At 50.4% G+C, this 22,690-nt stretch overlaps 1 protein-coding gene across 1 annotated transcript in view; it reads left to right on the forward strand.

Moving 5' to 3' along the window:
* Window positions 1-20,582, forward strand: part of LOC115395143 (H-2 class II histocompatibility antigen, E-S beta chain-like) — a 56,324-nt gene extending 35,742 nt beyond the window's left edge. Inside the window, exons 2-6 of the mRNA XM_030100538.1 lie at window positions 13,060-13,364; window positions 16,714-16,924; window positions 17,485-17,552; window positions 18,327-18,440; window positions 20,404-20,582. Of these exons, the coding sequence (XP_029956398.1) occupies window positions 13,060-13,364; window positions 16,714-16,924; window positions 17,485-17,552; window positions 18,327-18,440; window positions 20,404-20,429 (724 nt within the window). The 3' untranslated portion in view covers window positions 20,430-20,582. The remainder of the gene's footprint in view (window positions 1-13,059; window positions 13,365-16,713; window positions 16,925-17,484; window positions 17,553-18,326; window positions 18,441-20,403) is intronic.
* The last annotated feature ends 2,108 nt before the right edge of the window (window positions 20,583-22,690 follow it).

Below are 22,690 nucleotides of genomic sequence, written 5' to 3' on the forward strand. Positions count from 1 at the left end.
CTGCAGAACCAGGCTCAGAGGAGGAGAACCCTGCAGAACCAGGCTAAGAGGAGGAGAACCCTGCAGAACCAGGCTCAGAGGAGGAGAACCCTGTAGAACCAGGCTCAGAGGAGAACCCTGCAGAACCAGGCTCAGAGGAGGAGAACCCTGCAGAACCAGGCTAAGAGGAGGAGAACCCTGCAGAACCAGGCTCAGAGGAGGAGAACCCTGCAGAACCAGGCTCAGAGGAGAACCCCGCAGAACCAGACTCAGAGGAGGAGAACCCTGCAGAACCAGACTCAGAGGAGAACCCTGCAGAACCAGGCTCAGAGGAGGAGAACCCTGCAGAACCAGGCTCAGAGGAGAACCCTGCAGAACCAGACTCAGAGGAGAACCCTGCAGAACCAGGCTCAGAGGAGGAGAACCCTGCAGAACCAGACTCAGAGGAGGAGAACCCTGCAGAACCAGGCTCAGAGGAGAACCCTGCAGAACCAGGCTCAGAGGAGAACCCTGCAGAACCAGGCTCAGAGGAGGAGAACCCTGCAGAACCAGGCTCAGAGGAGGAGAACCCGGCAGAACCAGAGTCAGAGGAGGAGAACCCTGCAGAACCAGACTCAGAGGAGAACCCTGCAGAACCAGGCTCAGAGGAGGAGAACCCTGTAGAACCAGGCTCAGAGGAGGAGAGCCCTGCAGAACCAGACTCAGAGGAGAACCCTGCAGAACCAGGCTCAGAGGAGAACCTTGCAGAACCAGGCTCAGAGGAGAACCCTGCAGAACCAGGCTCAGAGGAGAACCCTGCAGAACCAGACTCAGAGGAGTAGAACCCTGCAGAACCAGGCTCAGAGGAGAACCCTGCAGAACCAGACTCAGAGGAGGAGAACCCTGCAGAACCAGGCTCAGAGGAGAACCCTGCAGAACCAGGCTCAGAGGAGGAGAACCCTGCAGAACCAGACTCAGAGGAGAACCCTGCAGAACCAGACTCAGAGGAGAACCCTGCAGATCCAGACTCAGAGGAGGAGAACCCTGCAGAACCAGGCTCAGAGGAGGAGAACCCTGCAGAACCAGGCTCAGAGGAGAACCCTGCAGAACCAGGCTCAGAGGAGAACCCTGTAGAACCAGGCTCAGAGGAGAACCCTGCAGAACCAGGCTCAGAGGAGGAGAACCCTGCAGAACCAGACTCAGAGGAGGAGAACCCTGCAGAACCAGACTCAGAGGAGGAGAACCCTGCAGAACCAGACTCAGAGGAGGAGAACCCTGCAGAACCAGACTCAGAGGAGAACCCTGCAGATCCAGACTCAGAGGAGGAGAACCCTGCAGAACCAGACTCAGAGGAGGAGAACCCTGCAGAACCAGACTCAGAGGAGAACCCTGCAGAACCAGGCTCAGAGGAGGAGAACCCTGCAGAACCAGACTCAGAGGAGAACCCTGCAGAACCAGACTCAGAGGAGAACCCTGCAGAACCAGACTCAGAGGAGGAGAACCCTGCAGAACCAGACTCAGAGGAGAACCCTGTAGAACCAGACTCAGAGGAGGAGAACCCTGCAGAACCAGACTCAGAGGAGGAGAACCCTGCAGAACCAGACTCAGAGGAGAACCCTGCAGAACCAGACTCAGAGGAGAACCCTGCAGAACCAGACTCAGAGGAGGAGAACCCTGCAGAACCAGACTCAGAGGAGAACCCTGTAGAACCAGACTCAGAGGAGGAGAACCCTGCAGAACCAGACTCAGAGGAGGAGAACCCTGCAGAACCAGACTCAGAGGAGAACCCTGCAGAACCAGACTCAGAGGAGAACCCTGCAGAACCAGACTCAGAGGAGGAGAACCCTGCAGAACCAGGCTCAGAGGAGGAGAACCCTGCAGAACCAGGCTCAGAGGAGGAGAACCCGGCAGAACCAGAGTCAGAGGAGGAGAACCCTGCAGAACCAGACTCAGAGGAGGAGAACCCTGCAGAACCAGACTCAGAGGAGGAGAACCCTGCAGAACCAGACTCAGAGGAGGAGAACCCTGCAGAACCAGACTCAGAGGAGGAGAACCCTGCAGAACCAGGCTCAGAGGAGGAGAACCCTGCAGAACCAGACTCAGAGGAGGAGAACCCTGCAGAACCAGGCTCAGAGGAGAACCCTGCAGAACCAGGCTCAGAGGAGGAGAACCCTGCAGAACCAGACTCAGAGGAGGAGAACCCTGCAGAACCAGGCTCAGAGGAGAACCCTGCAGAACCAGGCTCAGAGGAGGAGAACCCTGTAGAACCAGGCTCAGAGGAGAGCCCTGCAGAACCAGGCTCAGAGGAGGAGAACCCTGCAGAACCAGACTCAGAGGAGAACCCTGCAGAACCAGACTCAGAGGAGAACCCTGCAGAACCAGACTCAGAGGAGAACCCTGCAGAACCAGACTCAGAGGAGGAGAACCCTGCAGAACCAGGCTCAGAGGAGGAGAACCCTGCAGAACCAGGCTCAGAGGAGAACCCTGCAGAACCAGGCTCAGAGGAGGAGAACCCTGTAGAACCAGGCTCAGAGGAGGAGAACCCTGTAGAACCAGGCTCAGAGGAGGAGAACCCTGCAGAACCAGGCTCAGAGGAGAACCCTGCAGAACCAGGCTCAGAGGAGGAGAACCCTGTAGAACCAGGCTCAGAGGAGGAGAACCCTGCAGAACCAGACTCAGAGGAGGAGAACCCTGCAGAACCAGACTCAGAGGAGGAGAACCCTGCAGAACCAGACTCAGAGGAGAACCCTGCAGAACCAGACTCAGAGGAGGAGAACCCTGCCGAACCAGACTCAGAGGAGAACCCTGCAGAACCAGACTCAGAGGAGAACCCTGCAGATCCAGACTCAGAGGAGGAGAACCCTGCAGAACCAGGCTCAGAGGAGGAGAACCCTGCAGAACCAGGCTCAGAGGAGAACCCTGCAGAACCAGACTCAGAGGAGAACCCTGTAGAACCAGGCACAGAGGAGAACCCTGTAGAACCAGACTCAGAGGAGAACCCTGTAGAACCAGGCTCAGAGGAGAACCCTGCAGAACCAGACTCAGAGGAGAACCCTGTAGAACCAGGCTCAGAGGAGGAGAACCCTGCAGAACCAGACTCAGAGGAGAACCCTGTAGAACCAGGCTCAGAGGAGAACCCTGCAGAACCAGACTCAGAGGAGGAGAACCCTGCAGAACCAGACTCAGAGGAGGAGAACCCTGCAGAACCAGACTCAGAGGAGGAGAACCCTGCAGAACCAGGCTCAGAGGAGAACCCTGCAGAACCAGGCTCAGAGGAGGAGAACCCGGCAGAACCAGAGTCAGAGGAGGAGAACCCTGCAGAACCAGGCTCAGAGGAGGAGAACCCTGCAGAACCAGACTCAGAGGAGAACCCTGCAGAACCAGACTCAGAGGAGAACCCTGCAGAACCAGACTCAGAGGAGAACCCTGCAGAACCAGACTCAGAGGAGGAGAACCCTGCAGAACCAGGCTCAGAGGAGGAGAACCCTGCAGAACCAGGCTCAGAGGAGAACCCTGCAGAACCAGGCTCAGAGGAGGAGAACCCTGCAGAAGCAGGCTCAGAGGAGGAGAACCCTGCAGAACCAGACTCAGAGGAGGAGAACCCTGCAGAACCAGACTCAGAGGAGGAGAACCCTGCAGAACCAGACTCAGAGGAGAACCCTGCAGAACCAGACTCAGAGGAGGAGAACCCTGCCGAACCAGACTCAGAGGAGAACCCTGCAGAACCAGACTCAGAGGAGAACCCTGCAGATCCAGACTCAGAGGAGGAGAACCCTGCAGAACCAGGCTCAGAGGAGGAGAACCCTGCAGAACCAGGCTCAGAGGAGAACCCTGCAGAACCAGACTCAGAGGAGAACCCTGTAGAACCAGACTCAGAGGAGAACCCTGTAGAACCAGGCTCAGAGGAGAACCCTGTAGAACCAGACTCAGAGGAGAACCCTGTAGAACCAGGCTCAGAGGAGAACCCTGCAGAACCAGACTCAGAGGAGAACCCTGTAGAACCAGGCTCAGAGGAGAACCCTGCAGAACCAGACTCAGAGGAGGAGAACCCTGCAGAACCAGACTCAGAGGAGAACCCTGTAGAACCAGGCTCAGAGGAGAACCCTGCAGAACCAGACTCAGAGGAGGAGAACCCTGCAGAACCAGACTCAGAGGAGAAGAACCCTGCAGAACCAGGCTCAGAGGAGAACCCTGCAGAACCAGACTCAGAGGAGAAGAACCCTGCAGAACCAGGCTCAGAGGAGAACCCTGTAGAACCAGACTCAGAGGAGAACCCTGCAGAACCAGACTCAGAGGAGGAGAACCCTGCAGAACCAGACTCAGAGGAGAAGAACCCTGCAGAACCAGGCTCAGAGGAGAACCCTGCAGAACCAGACTCAGAGGAGAACCCTGCAGAACCAGACTCAGAGGAGAACCCTGCAGAACCAGACTCAGAGGAGGAGAACCCTGCAGAACCAGGCTCAGAGGAGGAGAACCCTGCAGAACCAGGCTCAGAGGAGGAGAACCCGGCAGAACCAGAGTCAGAGGAGGAGAACCCTGCAGAACCAGGCTCAGAGGAGGAGAACCCTGCAGAACCAGACTCAGAGGAGGAGAACCCTGCAGAACCAGACTCAGAGGAGGAGAACCCTGCAGAACCAGACTCAGAGGAGGAGAACCCTGCAGAACCAGGCTCAGAGGAGGAGAACCCTGCAGAACCAGACTCAGAGGAGGAGAACCCTGCAGAACCAGGCTCAGAGGAGGAGAACCCTGCAGAACCAGACTCAGAGGAGGAGAACCCTGCAGAACCAGGCTCAGAGGAGAACCCTGCAGAACCAGGCTCAGAGGAGGAGAACCCTGTAGAACCAGGCTCAGAGGAGAGCCCTGCAGAACCAGGCTCAGAGGAGGAGAACCCTGCAGAACCAGACTCAGAGGAGAACCCTGCAGAACCAGACTCAGAGGAGAACCCTGCAGAACCAGACTCAGAGGAGAACCCTGCAGAACCAGACTCAGAGGAGGAGAACCCTGCAGAACCAGGCTCAGAGGAGGAGAACCCTGCAGAACCAGGCTCAGAGGAGAACCCTGCAGAACCAGGCTCAGAGGAGGAGAACCCTGTAGAACCAGGCTCAGAGGAGGAGAACCCTGCAGAACCAGGCTCAGAGGAGAACCCTGCAGAACCAGGCTCAGAGGAGGAGAACCCTGTAGAACCAGGCTCAGAGGAGGAGAACCCTGCAGAACCAGACTCAGAGGAGGAGAACCCTGCAGAACCAGACTCAGAGGAGGAGAACCCTGCAGAACCAGACTCAGAGGAGAACCCTGCAGAACCAGACTCAGAGGAGGAGAACCCTGCCGAACCAGGCTCAGAGGAGAACCCTGCAGAACCAGGCTCAGAGGAGGAGAACCCTGTAGAACCAGGCTCAGAGGAGAGCCCTGCAGAACCAGGCTCAGAGGAGGAGAACCCTGCAGAACCAGACTCAGAGGAGGAGAACCCTGCAGAACCAGACTCAGAGGAGGAGAACCCTGCAGAACCAGACTCAGAGGAGAACCCTGCAGAACCAGACTCAGAGGAGGAGAACCCTGCCGAACCAGACTCAGAGGAGAACCCTGCAGAACCAGACTCAGAGGAGAACCCTGCAGATCCAGACTCAGAGGAGGAGAACCCTGCAGAACCAGACTCAGAGGAGAACCCTGTAGAACCAGGCTCAGAGGAGAACCCTGCAGAACCAGACTCAGAGGAGGAGAACCCTGCAGAACCAGACTCAGAGGAGAAGAACCCTGCAGAACCAGGCTCAGAGGAGAACCCTGTAGAACCAGGCTCAGAGGAGAACCCTGTAGAACCAGACTCAGAGGAGAACCCTGTAGAACCAGGCTCAGAGGAGAACCCTGCAGAACCAGACTCAGAGGAGAACCCTGTAGAACCAGGCTCAGAGGAGGAGAACCCTGCAGAACCAGACTCAGAGGAGAACCCTGTAGAACCAGGCTCAGAGGAGAACCCTGCAGAACCAGACTCAGAGGAGGAGAACCCTGCAGAACCAGACTCAGAGGAGGAGAACCCTGCAGAACCAGACTCAGAGGAGGAGAACCCTGCAGAACCAGGCTCAGAGGAGGAGAACCCTGCAGAACCAGACTCAGAGGAGAACCCTGCAGAACCAGACTCAGAGGAGAACCCTGCAGAACCAGACTCAGAGGAGGAGAACCCTGCAGAACCAGGCTCAGAGGAGGAGAACCCTGCAGAACCAGGCTCAGAGGAGAACCCTGCAGAACCAGGCTCAGAGGAGGAGAACCCTGTAGAACCAGGCTCAGAGGAGGAGAACCCTGCAGAACCAGGCTCAGAGGAGGAGAACCCTGCAGAACCAGACTCAGAGGAGGAGAACCCTGCAGAACCAGGCTCAGAGGAGGAGAACCCTGCAGAACCAGACTCAGAGGAGGAGAACCCTGCAGAACCAGACTCAGAGGAGAACCCTGCAGAACCAGACTCAGAGGAGGAGAACCCTGCCGAACCAGACTCAGAGGAGAACCCTGCAGAACCAGACTCAGAGGAGAACCCTGCAGATCCAGACTCAGAGGAGGAGAACCCTGCAGAACCAGGCTCAGAGGAGGAGAACCCTGCAGAACCAGGCTCAGAGGAGGAGAACCCTGCAGAACCAGACTCAGAGGAGGAGAACCCTGCAGAACCAGACTCAGAGGAGAACCCTGTAGAACCAGACTCAGAGGAGAACCCTGTAGAACCAGGCTCAGAGGAGAACCCTGCAGAACCAGACTCAGAGGAGAACCCTGTAGAACCAGGCTCAGAGGAGAACCCTGCAGAACCAGACTCAGAGGAGGAGAACCCTGCAGAACCAGACTCAGAGGAGAACCCTGTAGAACCAGGCTCAGAGGAGAACCCTGCAGAACCAGACTCAGAGGAGGAGAACCCTGCAGAACCAGACTCAGAGGAGAAGAACCCTGCAGAACCAGGCTCAGAGGAGAACCCTGCAGAACCAGACTCAGAGGAGAACCCTGCAGAACCAGACTCAGAGGAGGAGAACCCTGCAGAACCAGGCTCAGAGGAGAACCCTGTAGAACCAGACTCAGAGGAGAACCCTGCAGAACCAGACTCAGAGGAGGAGAACCCTGCAGAACCAGACTCAGAGGAGAAGAACCCTGCAGAACCAGGCTCAGAGGAGAACCCTGCAGAACCAGACTCAGAGGAGAAGAACCCTGCAGAACCAGGCTCAGAGGAGAACCCTGTAGAACCAGACTCAGAGGAGAACCCTGCAGAACCAGACTCAGAGGAGGAGAACCCTGCAGAACCAGACTCAGAGGAGAACCCTGTAGAACCAGGCTCAGAGGAGAACCCTGCAGAACCAGACTCAGAGGAGGAGAACCCTGCAGAACCAGACTCAGAGGAGGAGAACCCTGCAGAACCAGACTCAGAGGAGAAGAACCCTGCAGAACCAGACTCAGAGGAGGAGAACCCTGCAGAACCAGACTCAGAGGAGGAGAACCCTGCAGAACCAGACTCAGAGGAGAAGAACCCTGCAGAACCAGACTCAGAGGAGAAGAACCCTGCAGAACCAGGCTCAGAGGAGAACCCTGCAGAACCAGACTCAGAGGAGAACCCTGCAGAACCAGACTCAGAGGAGGAGAACCCTGTAGAACCAGACTCAGAGGAGAAGAACCCTGCAGAACCAGGCTCAGAGGAGAACCCTGCAGAACCAGACTCAGAGGAGAAGAACCCTGCAGAACCAGGCTCAGAGGAGAACCCTGCAGAACCAGACTCAGAGGAGAACCCTGCAGAACCAGACTCAGAGGAGGAGAACCCTGCAGAACCAGACTCAGAGGAGAACCCTGCAGAACCAGACTCAGAGGAGGAGAACCCTGTAGAACCAGACTCAGAGGAGAACCCTGCAGAACCAGGCTCAGAGGAGGAGAACCCTGCAGAACCAGGCTCAGAGGAGGAGAACCCTGCAGAACCAGGCTCAGAGGAGGAGAACCCTGCAGAACCAGGCTCAGAGGAGGAGAACCCTGCAGAACCAGGCTCAGAGGAGAACCCTGCAGGAGACAGGAGTCAAGATGGCGCCGCTGTGTCTGGCAGACCGCTTTCTCCTCTGTGTCCTGCTGTCTTATGGATTTGTAGTCGTGTCATCGGCCGTTACATAGGACCGAGCTACGCTTCTAGAACTGCGTTTTCCGTTTAATCATCCTGTTAACGGGAAATTCCACAACCCTCCGCCACCACTGCTGTCATCAATTCCTGCCTTCCTCAGTCGCCCTGCCTGTCGGCGTCCAGGCAGTAAGCGCCGCAGAAGACGTGGTCGGAGAGGAGGGCTGCATGTCAAGCTTCGATCATACCTGAACCTGCCTTGGACTAGTGAGCTGATTGGACCTGCCTGCGCCGTCCCCAGTAGAGCTTGGGAATGTTACCGCTTGCTTCTTCCTGTTGGCCCGGACTCCGCCATCTCTACCCCAAATTGGTGTTGGCGGGAGAAATCCTCGCGCGGCCGTGTCCTGGAAAACCTCCGCCCGATTACTCGTATGACAGCGCTGCCTGCCGCCTCGTCCTCGCTCCGCATGGGGTTTTGCAACGCCAGATCGATCAACAAGAAAACGTTTGTCTTCAATGATATCATCTCCTCCCGCAATCTGGATTTCTTCTTCCTCGTGGAAACGTGGCTGCCACCAGGTGATGTCAGTCTGTTCTCGGAGCTCCTCCCCTCCGGCTACCTGTTCCTAAACTCCCCGAGACAAACGGGAAGGGCTGGAGGGATAGCCACCGTATACAAGCAGTCCTTGAACTGCCGCCAACTGTCCACCAGGGGGTACTCCAGCTTTGAGCTCCAAATGTTTGTATTGACTCTGCCCTGTCCCATTCTGTGTGCTGTCATTTATCGGCCACCTAAACTGAAAAAGGATTTCCTGAGTGAGTTTTCCGAGTTTCTAGCAGAGTTTATGCCAAAGTTTGATAACATCCTAATCTGTGGGGACTTTAACATCCATGTCTGCTGCCCCTCAGATGAGTTGGCCAATAACTTTAAATCTCTCCTAAACTCTCTGGATCTCACACAGTCTATATCTGGTCCCACTCACAGGTTAGGTCATACATTGGACTTAATTATCTCTCGGGGGATCACAGTATCAATCTGTGAGTTGTCAGCTCTTCCCATCACCGATCACTCTCTTATACAGTTTGGCATCTGCGCTGTTCCACCTGCGCCCACGCCAACTGCCCCCCACCGTCGCCGCATCTTTACCTCATCTGCTGTAAAGGACTTTTCGGCTGCCTTTTCTGCATCTGGCCTTTGCTCTGCTCCTGAACAGACATCTCCTTTATGTCCAGACCGCTTCCTTTCCGCCTTCCGCTCCACCTGCTCCCAGATCCTGGACTCTGTAGCACCTTTTAAGACTGTGACTACTAGATCTACCTCTGTCCCCTGGCTCAATGACACAACTCGAGCCCTGAGGCGTCGGTGCAGACAAGCGGAGCGCAAATGGAAGAAAGACAGGTTACAGGTGTCACTGGACATTTTTAGGGACAGCCTCACCGCCTTTCAGAGGGCAGTAGGGGATTCTAAAAGGCAGTACCTCTCCAATCTCATCAGGAGCAATAGCCACCGCCCTGGAGTACTGTTCAAAACCATTAATTCTGTAATTAACCCTGTGTCTGTTGCTCTGAATGACGTTTCTGAACAAACCTGCAATGCTTTTAAGCAATATTTTTTGGACAAAGTTATGTCTATTAGGCAAGCGATTACACCTGTTCCTACAGCCTTCACATCCATTTCTGCTGCACAATGTGTGTTTGAGAGTTTTGACCCTGTTACTCTTGTGGACCTCAAAATAGCTGTCCAGGGGTTGAAGTCTACAACCTGTGCACTAGACACTGTCCCTACTCATATTATGAAGGAAGCTGTTGACATCTTAGGCCCATGCCTTGTTTCCTTCATAAACAGCTGTTTTAGTTTGGGCATTGTGCCAGCTGCTCTCAAGCACGCCATCGTAAAACCATTGCTTAAAAAACCCGGTCTGGATCCCTCCCTCTTATCTAACTTCCGTCCTATCTCTCACCTGCCTTTTTTGTCCAAACTGATGGAGAAGCTTGTTTTTTCGCAGCTTCTCTTTCACCTTAATTCTAATGGCATTGCGGACAAATTTCAATCAGGCTTCAGGTCGAGACATAGCACCGAGTCTGCGTTGTTGAGGGTCCATAATGATATATTGACAGCTCTAGACAGCAGAAGTTCTGTTGTCTTGGTGTTATTAGATCTTACCGCTGCCTTTGATACCGTGGATCATTCCATCCTCATTTCCAGACTTCAACACACTGTAGGCCTGCAGGGTGCGGTTCTCAACTGGTTTTCCTCCTATCTCTCAAACAGATCCTTCACGGTACATATAAATGAGTTTGCGTCTTCTGCTGCTCCTCTCTCGTCTGGAGTGCCTCAAGGCTCTATCCTTGGTCCCATTCTGTTTTCATTATATATGCTGCCGCTTGGTCGACTTATCTCCAGTCACAACATCCAATTTCACTTTTATGCAGACGATCTCCAGATTTATCTTCCAGTTATCTATAATGATCGCTCTGCGTTAGATCCCCTCAATAACTGTCTCCACACCATCAAACAGTGGTTGTCACAGAATTTCCTTCATTTGAATGAGGAAAAGACTGAATATATCCACTTCAGTTCTGACCCAACCCACAGTTCCCCAGATTTTGGTTCATCCTCCCCACAATTTGCTTCTGCTGTGAGGAATCTGGGTGTGATTTTTGACAATGAACTTAACTTTGAAAAGCAAATCAGTTCTGTTGTGAGGGCGGGCTTTTTCCAACTAAGGCTTCTGAGCAGAGTTAAGCCATTCTTGTCTCGGGCAGATTTAGAGAAGGCCGCTCATGCTCTCATCAGCTCAAGACTTGACTCTTGCAACGGCCTTTACACTGGACTTAATCTCTCACTCCTCCATAAACTTCAGCTGGTTCAGAATGCAGCAGCTCGTCTCATCTCCAACTCCTCAAAATACTCACACATGACTCCGGTCCTTCAAGCTCTCCACTGGCTTCCGGTGCGGTTCCGAGTCCAGTACAAGATTCTGGTGTTTGTGTTTATGGCTACTAATGGGTATGCCCCCCCTTACATCTCAGAGCTGTTGCAAATTTATCAACCTGCCAGGACTCTACGCTCGTCAAGCCACACCTCCTTGGTTGTCCCCAGGGCGAGATATAGAAAGTTTGGTGACCGCTCTTTTGCTGTTCTTGGCCCGAAGCTCTGGAACTCTCTTCCTCTGGATTTAAAGTCTATCACTGCACTTAATGTTTTTAAATGTCATCTGAAAACGCACCTTTTTCATTTAGCGTTTGATGTTTAGCCCCTTTTAGAACTTTGTGTCTTAAAGTGTTTTTACTTATTTATTTTGTTTTACTCTGTTAAGCGCCTTGTGCTCCGTTTGGCAGTTGGAAGGCGCTTTAGAAATAAAATTTGATTGATTGATTGATTGAGAACCAGACTCAGAGGAGGAGAACCCTGCAGAACCAGGCTCAGAGGAGAACCCTGTAGAACCAGGCTCAGAGGAGAACCCTGCAGAACCAGACTCAGAGGAGAACCCTGCAGAACCAGGCTCAGAGGAGAACCCTGCAGAACCAGACTCAGAGGAAGAGAACCCTGCAGAACCAGGCTCAGAGGAGGAGAACCCTGCAGAACCAGGCTCAGAGGAGGAGAACCCTGCAGAACCAGGCTCAGAGGAGGAGAACCCTGCAGAACCAGGCTCAGAGGAGGAGAACCCTGCAGAACCAGGCTCAGAGGAGGAGAACCCTGCAGAACCAGGCTCAGAGGAGGAGAACCCTGCAGAACCAGGCTCAGAGGAGGAGAACCCTGCAGAACCAGGCTCAGAGGAGAACCCTGCAGAACCAGGCTCAGAGGAGAACCCTGCAGAACACTCTACCTCCTGTTCTACTGTTAGAGAACCAGGAACCTCCAGCAGACCAGCACTCTGAGAACGAAGCGTTCTCCTGGGACTAACAGCTGTTTAAGATCTGATGGTTCCTGGTTGTTCAGGACTTTATAGGTTCAGAGGAGGATTTTGAATTCTACTCTAGATTCAAAAGGAAGCAGTGAAGGGAAGCCAATATTGGGCTGATATGATCTCTCCTACTGGTTCTTGTGAGAACTCTTGCTGCAGCGTTTTGAACCAGTTGGAGACTTTTTAGGCAGTTATTGGTTCCTGATAACAGGAGTTCCAGTAGTCTACTCTGGAGGAACAGATGATGGATTCATTTCTCAGCATCGCTTTGAGTCAGCATGTTCCTGATTTTAGAAATATTACGCAGGTTAAAGAAGGAGGTCCTGCAGACCTGTTTAATGTGGGAGTTAAAGGTCAAAGGTCACTCCCAGGTTCCTCACAGTGTTACTGGGAGTTAAAGCAACACCATCTAGGGTCAGTATTTGATTAGATAAATTTTCACAGAGGAAGGCTGTGAGCTCAAAGCTGTGAATTTGCTCCATGGAGCTGATTCATCATCTGCTCTTCATCAGTCAGTGCTCAGAGTAAAAATAATAATCAGTACTGATGTTAAAATGAGAGGTTGAGGACATCACTGTGGAAATGATTGTTTCTTAATGTTACTCTGTTTGTACTGTTCAGTTCCAAATGATGGGAAAATGCAGAGTTTAGAGGAATAACCTGAGGTTTGGCTCCAGACAGAGTTTAAACTCTGCATCTCTCTGACAGACTGAAGAAACATGTAGAAACCCTCACCGTGGTGTGGTTAACCAGCTTCACTAGCTTTACCAGCTTCACCAGTTTTACAAGCTCTACAGCAAGCAGCTGTGTGTTCTAAAGCAGGTCTTCAGGTAAAGGAGGCAGCTCTGCTGTAGCTGGTTTCTGGTTCAGTTCATGGATGAAGTTAGTGTCTCAGAAACAGGAGCTTCAGATCAAGTTTAACCCTCAGAACATCAGATACTGATAATTTTTTTAATCAGTGTGGCAGATTATCTAGATATAGTTTTTACTGTGTCATACTCCAACTACACACACACACACACACACACACACACACACACACACACACACACACACACACACACACACACACACACACACACACACACACACACACACACACACAGAGTGATACAAACCAACAACACTCAGATCTTCTCTGCTTCTGTTTCATCTCTTTTCAGATGGATTTATGCGGTTTTCAGTGAGCAGATGTGACTTTAACTCCTCTGAGCTGCAGGACATCGAGTACATCTACTCCCACTTCTACAACAAGCTGGAGTTCGCCAGGTTCTCCAGCAGTCTGGGGAAATACGTGGGATACACAGAGTACGGAGTGAAACAGGCGGATTACTGGAACAGTCTTCCAGCTGAGCTGGCCAGGAGGCAACTGCAGAAGGAGACGTACTGCAAACACAACATTGACATTGATTATCAGGCTGCTCTGGACAAATCAGGTGAGTCTGACTGAACCTGAGATTAATCTAAAGTCTGACTGAACCTGAGATTAATCTAAAGTCTGACTGAACCTGAGATTAACTAAAGCCTGAGTGAACCTGAGATTAATCTAGTCTGACTGAACCTGAGATTAACTAAAGCCTGAGTGAACCTGAGATTAATCTAGTCTGACTGACCCTGAGATTAACTAAAGCCTGAGTGAACCTGAGATTAATCTAAAGTCTGACTGAACCTGAGATTAATCTAAAGTCTGACTGAACCTGAGATTAACTAAAGCCTGAGTGAACCTGAGATTAATCTAGTCTGACTGAACCTGAGATTAACTAAAGCCTGAGTGAACCTGAGATTAATCTAGAGTCTGACTGAACCTGAGATTAATCTAGAGTCTGACTGAACCTGAGATTAATCTAAAGTCTGACTGAACCTGAGATTAATCTAAAGTCTGACTGAACCTGAGATTAATCTAAAGTCTGACTGAACCTGAGATTAACTAAAGCCTGAGTGAACCTGAGATTAATCTAAAGTCTGACTGAACCTGAGATTAATCGAAAGTCTGACTGAACCTGAGATTAATCTAAAGTCTGACTGAACCTGAGATTAATCTAAAGTCTGACTGAACCTGAGATTAATCTAAAGTCTGACTGAACCTGAGATTAATCTAGAGTCTGACTGAACCTGAGATTAATCTAAAGTCTGACTGAACCTGAGATTAATCTAAAGTCTGACTGAACCTGAGATTAACTAAAGCCTGAGTGAACCTGAGATTAATCTAGTCTGACTGAACCTGAGATTAACTAAAGCCTGAGTGAACCTGAGATTAATCTAGAGTCTGACTGAACCTGAGATTAATCTAGAGTCTGACTGAACCTGAGATTAATCTAAAGTCTGACTGAACCTGAGATTAATCTAAAGTCTGACTGAACCTGAGATTAACTAAAGCCTGAGTGAACCTGAGATTAATCTAGTCTGACTGAACCTGAGATTAACTAAAGCCTGAGTGAACCTGAGATTAATCTAGAGTCTGACTGAACCTGAGATTAATCTAGAGTCTGACTGAACCTGAGATTAATCTAAAGTCTGACTGAACCTGAGATTAATCTAAAGTCTGACTGAACCTGAGATTAATCTAAAGTCTGACTGAACCTGAGATTAACTAAAGCCTGAGTGAACCTGAGATTAATCTAAAGTCTGACTGAACCTGAGATTAATCGAAAGTCTGACTGAACCTGAGATTAATCTAAAGTCTGACTGAACCTGAGATTAATCTAAAGTCTGACTGAACCTGAGATTAATCTAAAGTCTGACTGAACCTGAGATTAATCTAGAGTCTGACTGAACCTGAGATTAACTAAAGCCTGAGTGAACCTGAGATTAATCTAGTCTGACTGAACCTGAGATTAACTAAAGCCTGAGTGAACCTGGGATTAATCTAGAGTCTGACTGAACCTGAGATTAATCTAAAGTCTGACTGAACCTGAGATTAACTAAAGCCTGAGTGAACCTGAGATTAATCTAGTCTGACTGAACCTGAGATTAACTAAAACCTGAGTGAACCTGAGATTAATCTAGTCTGACTGACCCTGAGATTAACTAAAGCCTGAGTGAACCTGAGATTAATCTAAAGTCTGACTGAACCTGAGATTAATCTAAAGTCTGACTGAACCTGAGATTAACTAAAGCCTGAGTGAACCTGAGATTAATCTAGTCTGACTGAACCTGAGATTAACTAAAGCCTGAGTGAACCTGAGATTAATCTAGAGTCTGACTGAACCTGAGATTAATCTAGAGTCTGACTGAACCTGAGATTAATCTAAAGTCTGACTGAACCTGAGATTAATCTAAAGTCTGACTGAACCTGAGATTAATCTAAAGTCTGACTGAACCTGAGATTAATCTAGAGTCTGACTGAACCTGAGATTAACTAAAGCCTGAGTGAACCTGAGATTAATCTAGTCTGACTGAACCTGAGATTAACTAAAGCCTGAGTGAACCTGGGATTAATCTAGAGTCTGACTGAACCTGAGATTAATCTAAAGTCTGACTGAACCTGAGATTAACTAAAGCCTGAGTGAACCTGAGATTAATCTAGTCTGACTGAACCTGAGATTAACTAAAGCCTGAGTGAACCTGAGATTAATCTAGAGTCTGACTGAACCTGAGATTAATCTCGAGTCTGACTGAACCTGAGATTAATCTAAAGTCTGACTGAACCTGAGATTAATCTAAAGTCTGACTGAACCTGAGATTAATCTAAAGTCTGACTGAACCTGAGATTAATCTAGTCTGACTGAACCTGAGATTAATCTAAAGTCTGACTGAACCTGAGATTAACTAAAGCCTGAGTGAACCTGAGATTAATCTAGTCTGACTGAACCTGAGATTAACTAAAACCTGAGTGAACCTGAGATTAATCTAGTCTGACTGACCCTGAGATTAACTAAAGCCTGAGTGAACCTGAGATTAATCTAAAGTCTGACTGAACCTGAGATTAATCTAAAGTCTGACTGAACCTGAGATTAACTAAAGCCTGAGTGAACCTGAGATTAATCTAGTCTGACTGAACCTGAGATTAACTAAAGCCTGAGTGAACCTGAGATTAATCTAGAGTCTGACTGAACCTGAGATTAATCTAGAGTCTGACTGAACCTGAGATTAATCTAAAGTCTGACTGAACCTGAGATTAATCTAAAGTCTGACTGAACCTGAGATTAATCTAAAGTCTGACTGAACCTGAGATTAATCTAGAGTCTGACTGAACCTGAGATTAACTAAAGCCTGAGTGAACCTGAGATTAATCTAGTCTGACTGAACCTGAGATTAACTAAAGCCTGAGTGAACCTGGGATTAATCTAGAGTCTGACTGAACCTGAGATTAATCTAAAGTCTGACTGAACCTGAGATTAACTAAAGCCTGAGTGAACCTGAGATTAATCTAGTCTGACTGAACCTGAGATTAACTAAAGCCTGAGTGAACCTGGGATTAATCTAGAGTCTGACTGAACCCAAATCTTTAACTGGAGAACTTCAGGCTCCCCCTGGTGGTCAGACTGGAGAACTTCAGGCTCCCCCTGGTGGTCAGACTGGAGAACTTCAGGCTCCCCCTGGTGGTCAGACTGGAGAACTTCCGGCTCCCCCTGGTGGTCAGACTGGAGAACCTCCACAGTAGAACCAGCAGCTGTTCTCTGCTCAGTGAAGATGAATCCAGGTTCTGTTCAGGTTCCTCCTTTGTTGTTCAGACTCAAACCGGTTCCAGGTTCCAGTCCTCAACAGACTCAGGTCTTCCAGTCGGTCTGAACGGTTCCTGGTCTTGTCTGATCCTGCCGGTTCTGCTGGTGGTTGTGGTTCCAGTTGCGCCCTACGTGAGGATCCACTCTGAGACTCCTGACAGCGGCGGCCGCCGCTTGTTGGTCTGCAGCGTCTACGACTTCTACCCCAAAGACATCCAGGTGGGCTGGCTGAGGGACGGACAGGAAGTCACCCAGGACGTCACGTCCACTGAGCGGATGGCCGACGCCGACTGGTACTACCAGATCCACTCCCACCTGGAGTACACGCCCAGGTGAGGCCCCGCCCACACACCGGGGCCACGCCCACACACCGGGAACCAGGTCCAAATACAGGGTCCAGGTTCAGGGACCAGGTCCATTTACTGATCCCAGATCTTTCTTCCAGGTCCAACCCTAGTTCAGGTCCAGGTATCAGCAGAAGGACTCAGTACTGGGTCCAAGTCAAGGGGTCACATCCTGGTCCCTGGAACCCAGTCCAGGTTCTTGAATCAAGTCAAGGAACCAAGTGGCCAATTTCAGTCCAGGTCCAGACATGAGGATCAAATCCAGATCCAGGTCCCAAGTACTGAGTCTCTGAGTTGGCCCAACTTCAGTTTCAGACCCAGGACCAGGACCAGGTCCAGCTCAGGATTTAGTACAATATCCAGGTCCAGGTTCCAGACCCAGATGGAAGATTCAAGCATTGATCCACATTCAGATTCAGGACTACAAAAGAGGTCCAAATGCTTGGAACTGGTTAAGGTCTTGGTCTACATTATGTCCAGGTCCAGGTCCAGGTCCAGGTCTGGGTTGGTCCAGTCAGAACTGAAGGATGCTGGTTTGTGTCCAACAGGTCTGGAGAGAAGATCTCATGTGTGGTTCATCACGCCAGCCTGAAGGACCCTCTGATCACCCACTGGGGTAAAGACACCCGTCTGTCCCTCACCTGTCTGTCCCTCACCTGTCTGTCCCTCTCCTGTCTGTCCCTCTCCTGTCTGTCCCTCACCCGTCTGTCCCTCTCCCGTCTGTCCCTCACCCGACTGTCTGTCCCTCACCCGACTGTCTGTCCCTCACCTGTCTGTCCCTCACCTGTCTGTCCCTCTCCGGTCTGTCCCTCACCTGTCTGTCCCTCACCTGTCTGTCCCTCACCCGACTGTCTGTCCCTCATCCGTCTGTCCCTCACCTGTCTGTCCCTCTCCCGTCTGTCCCTCACCTGTCTGTCCCTCACCCGACTGTCTGTCCCTCACCCATCTGTCCCTCACCCGTCTGTCCCCCACCTGTCTGTCTCTCACCTGTCTGTCTCACCTGTCTGTCCCTCACCTGTCTGTCTCTCACCTGTCTGTCTCACCTGTCTGTCTCACCTGTCTGTCCCTCACCTGTCTGTCTCTCACCTGTCTGTCTCTCACCTGTCTGTCTCACCTGTCTTTCCCTCACCCGTCTGTCCCTCACCTGTCTGTCTCTCACCTGTCTGTCTCTCACCTGTCTGTCTCACCTGTCTTTCCCTCACCCGTCTGTCCCTCACCTGTCTGTCCCTCACCCGTCTGTCCCTCACCTGTCTGTCCTTCACCTGTCTGTCTCTGTGTCTCCTGTCTATCTCTCACCTGTCTGTCCCTCACCTGTTTGTCCCTCACCTGTCTGTCCCTCACCTGTTTGTCCCTCACCTGTCTGTCTCTGTGTCTCCTGTCTGTCCTCCAGATCCGTCCTTACCAGAGTCTGAGAGGAACAAGATCATCATCGGAGCCTCTGGACTGACCCTGGGTCTGGTTCTGTCTCTGGCTGGTTTCATCTACTACAAGAGGAAGGCCCAAGGTCAGAGACCGGGTCAAACCGGTCCACACCGGTCAGAGACCGGGTCAAACCGGTCCACACCGGTCAGAGACCAGGTCAAACCGGTCCACACCGGTCAGAGACCGGGTCAAACCGGTCCAGACCGGTCAGAGACCAGGTCAAACCGGTCCACACCGGTCAGAGACCGGGTCAAACTGGTCCAGACCGGTCAGAGACCAGGTCAAACCGGTCCACACCGGTCAGAGACCGGGTCAAACCGGTCCACACCGGTCAGAGACCGGGTCAAACCGGTCCACACCGGTCAGAGACCGGGTCAAACCGGTCCACACCGGTCAGAGACCGGGTCAAACCGGTACACACCGGTCAGAGACCGGGTCAAACCGGTCCAGACCGGTCAGAGACCGGGTTAAAGGGGAACGGTCGTTTTTACAATCTGGACCTTATTTCACATTCGTCACATCAACATTTACTCACCCGTTTGACTTTCATGTGATTTGCAGTTGGTTCGGAGATAATTAGCTCCTCCCATATCCATATAAGGCAGCGGGCGGGGCGCCGACATGCAGCCGTTACAGACGCTCTTTTCTCTTATGTTTGTTGTGGGGTGGTAGATACATGTACATTTATTAAGTCAGCATCACTTAGCGCTATTGGGAAGTCTGTAAACCGGCTAGATTGAGCAACTTTCCGGGAGCGCTGAAGCGATGATGTCATCACACTGCGCCGTGGCGCACTGTGTTTGTTTACATGGAAGTAGCGTCTCTGCTCTGCAGTCAGACCACGGCATCTCCATCGGCTTTTTTAGGCAGTCAGAGTTTATTTTCAGCTGGTTGTAACTTTGGTACAATGGTTCCAGTGTGCATATATCCTGCTGTGAAAGTAAAATGACCAGCTGGACGTCACCGAGCTCACAGGCTCCCACTGCGTGACGGGATGATGCTGATAATATTCATTTTTTTCTTTACTAATGTCTAGAGGCTGGGATGTTTACTGTTTAGTTCATTTGAGCAACAACAAAGGATGATACAAGTATATCTGTCAATGACAAGAGTTGTACATAAACAGTAAAATATTCTGTACACTGTTGCTCAAAAGGAGTAGGAACAAGTTTATAACATTCTAGCCAACTCTAGACATTAGTAAAGAAAAAACGAATATTATTAGCATCATGTAACCTCGACCTGCTCTCCTCCTGCAGCTGCTGGAATGGCATTGTTTTTGAGATTCATTCTCTGGATCTTCTGGCCTTCATTTCTTTCCTGAACTGGGAAGAAGTCCTCCGATGTGAAGTAGGCACTACACACCCGATAATCCAGATGTGGTAAAGTTTGAACTTTGATGCTGGGGTCCGTGTTGAGCGCTATTAGCCATAGCTTCAATAAATCCCGGTCACGCAGTGGGAGCCTGTGAGCTCAGTGACGTCCAGCTGGTCATTTCACTTTCACAGCAGGATATATGCACACTGGAACCATTGTACCAAAGTTACAACCAGCTGAAAATAAACTCTGACTGCCTAAAAAAGCCGATGGAGATGCCGTGGTCTGACTGCAGAGCAGAGACGCTGCTTCCATGTAAACAAACAGAACGAATGTGCGCCACGGCGCAGTGTGATGACATCATCGCTTCGCCGCTCCCGGAGAGTTGCTCAATCTAGCCGGTTTACAGACTTCCCCATAGCGCTAAGTGATGCTGACTTAATAAATTTACATGTATCTACCACCCCACAACAAACATAAGAGAAAAGAGCGTCTGTAACGGCTGCATGTCGGCGCCCCGCCCGCTGCCTTATATGGATATGGGAGCATCTAATTATCTCCGAACCAACTGCAAATCACACGAAAGTCAAACGGGTGAGTAAATGTTGTTGTGACGAATGTGAAATAAGGTCCAGATTGTAAAAACGACCGTTCCCCTTTAAACCCAGATTAGATCATTCTACCAAGTGTTCTCGGATTTCTTACCTTTGACCTTTGTGTCTCTTCAGGGCGCACGCTGGTTCCAAGCAGCTGAGTCAGGATCCAGATCTGATCCTGATCCTGGTCCTGGTTGTGGTCCTGGTCCTCGCTCCAGTTTCTGTCTTTCAGATGGAAGAAAAATCATCTTCAGCTTTAATTTGCTTTGTGGTCTCTGAACCTGAACCTGGTCCAGGTTCCTGCAGTCGGTCCTAGACCAGGTCTGATGTGGACCCTGCTGGACCAGCTGGTCTCTTGTGTAACTCTGCTCTGGAATCTCATGTAACCCGACTCCTCTGATTCACTTTTCTGCTGTAAGTCCTGAAACCAGAATAAACCTCCAGGAAACTGATTCTGGTCCTCAGTCTGGTCCCTGTTCAGCTCCACACCACCACCAGAGCAAACCGGTTCACACCAGTTCAGAGTCAGAGGAAACCGGTTTAAACCAGTTCAGAGTCAGAGATGGTAAAAGTACCTCAATTCTTTGCTTGAGTGGAAGTAAAAGTATCTGTGTAAAAAATGACTTCGGTAAACATGAAAGTACTGGTCCACATATCTACTCAAGTAAAAGTAAAAAGTACAGGCCCTGAAATGTACTCAGAAGTTTTATGGAAAGTAAAAAGTATTTTTATTGCCTGCTTCACTACAAAGTTAGAAACATTTCAGCGTTGTGTGAATACTGACTGATGAAACTGAGACGGAGCTGGTTTCTGAAATCATGCTCACAGACCGAACTCTTCACCTTTCTTTTAATAGTACATCACTGCAACACTGTGCATGTTTATAATGAACAAAAACATGGATGCTTTCGCTTTTAATTTACATTTTTTTATCAACATGAAATAAGATTAACATAAAATGCAAAGATTTACTGTGTAATTCAAACAGCTTTCTTTTTTAACAAAAATAATAATTATGAATTCAAAGAGCTCACTTTTAATTCACAACGAACATAATTTTAACCTGCCTTACACAACACACTCTGGAGAGCCCCTTCTTTATCGCTCTACAGCATTGTTTTACTATTTAACTTCTTTTTAACAGTTCCTTTAGATACATACCGATTGAACTTAATGAAATCATGTCATGGAGCCAGTTAAATCATGAAAAACTTTCTTTCACCAACAGAAATGAGTCGTGCTGCCCACACAAAGAAATATAAAGATATCTTTTAGCTGTCTCTGGTGCCGCACCGCCATCTTTGTCTCTTCTGACTGCCACGTGGTCCCAAAAACACTAAACTGAGCACTCTGCTGATCATCTGAGTCAACTGCATCTCGCCCAAACCAAACTGAAAACATCTGCAAGTCTCCTGAACACTTTCACTGGTTTTTGAGTTTGTTTCATACCTGAAACGATCAAATAGAAGCGATGACACGGAGCCGTGGCTTCTCCTTCCCGGATCAGCAGTGAAGAGAGTGATCTGGAGGGTGAGGTGACAGATACCCAGGCTCACAGTGCCTCCTACTGGTTGGAGAGCTGCGACTACATGTCCAGTTCACAGATTATACCTTTTATATGTTTTTTCCACAAGATAATATGAAGACATCTGTTACGGCCGGCTCAAAGCCGCAACAAAACAAGGGAGACAGAGACTGGGTAACGTGAGTAAAAGAAAGATTTAATGAAATAAAGTAAACAAAAGATCCAGTGCCCAAACACAAAGGTGCATGGTGGACGCCATCAGGAGGTCAGGAGCCCACAGTCAACAAGCAGGAGCAGGACGCCGCAGGAGGACGTCACCGGGTGGAGCGAGCGGAGGAGCCAGGCAGCGACGACGACCCACAGACAAGGACCACCGCGAGCGCATGCACGCTCTGGCTTTTATGCTGCTCCACAGAGCAATCAGTGTCATCTGGAACACCTGAGCAGAGGGGAGAGGCAGGAGCAGCGACAGAGCACAACAGACCTCCCAACGACCCTGGGTCGTAACACCCCCCCCCCTACAAAAAAGGGACCCGAGTAGGGGCCCTAACTAACCCAATCCCAAGAACCTCTATAAAAAAAAACCAGCGAAACAACAAGAACAAAAAAAAAAAAAAAAACACTAAACAATTCTCGGGTTGAGTAGTGGGACTTACGAGTAGTAGTCAACCCACCTAGTCACGTAGAGGGGACCGAGACAATGCGTCAGCAACATTGTCACGGCCTTTTATGTGCCTGACCCCCAGTGTATGAATGGAGGAAAAGGCCCATCACATCAGCCGCTGGTTTGGCGACTGCAGGTTGCCGAGGAAGGTGAGCGGGTCATGGTCCGCGTACACGGCCTCCGGACCACCACCAGAACCTCTGCCTAATTGGTGGTGAATCACCAACATC

The sequence above is a fragment of the Salarias fasciatus genome, chromosome 10 (assembly GCF_902148845.1).
Source record: "Salarias fasciatus chromosome 10, fSalaFa1.1, whole genome shotgun sequence".
In the NCBI taxonomy this organism is placed as follows: domain Eukaryota; kingdom Metazoa; phylum Chordata; class Actinopteri; order Blenniiformes; family Blenniidae; genus Salarias; species Salarias fasciatus.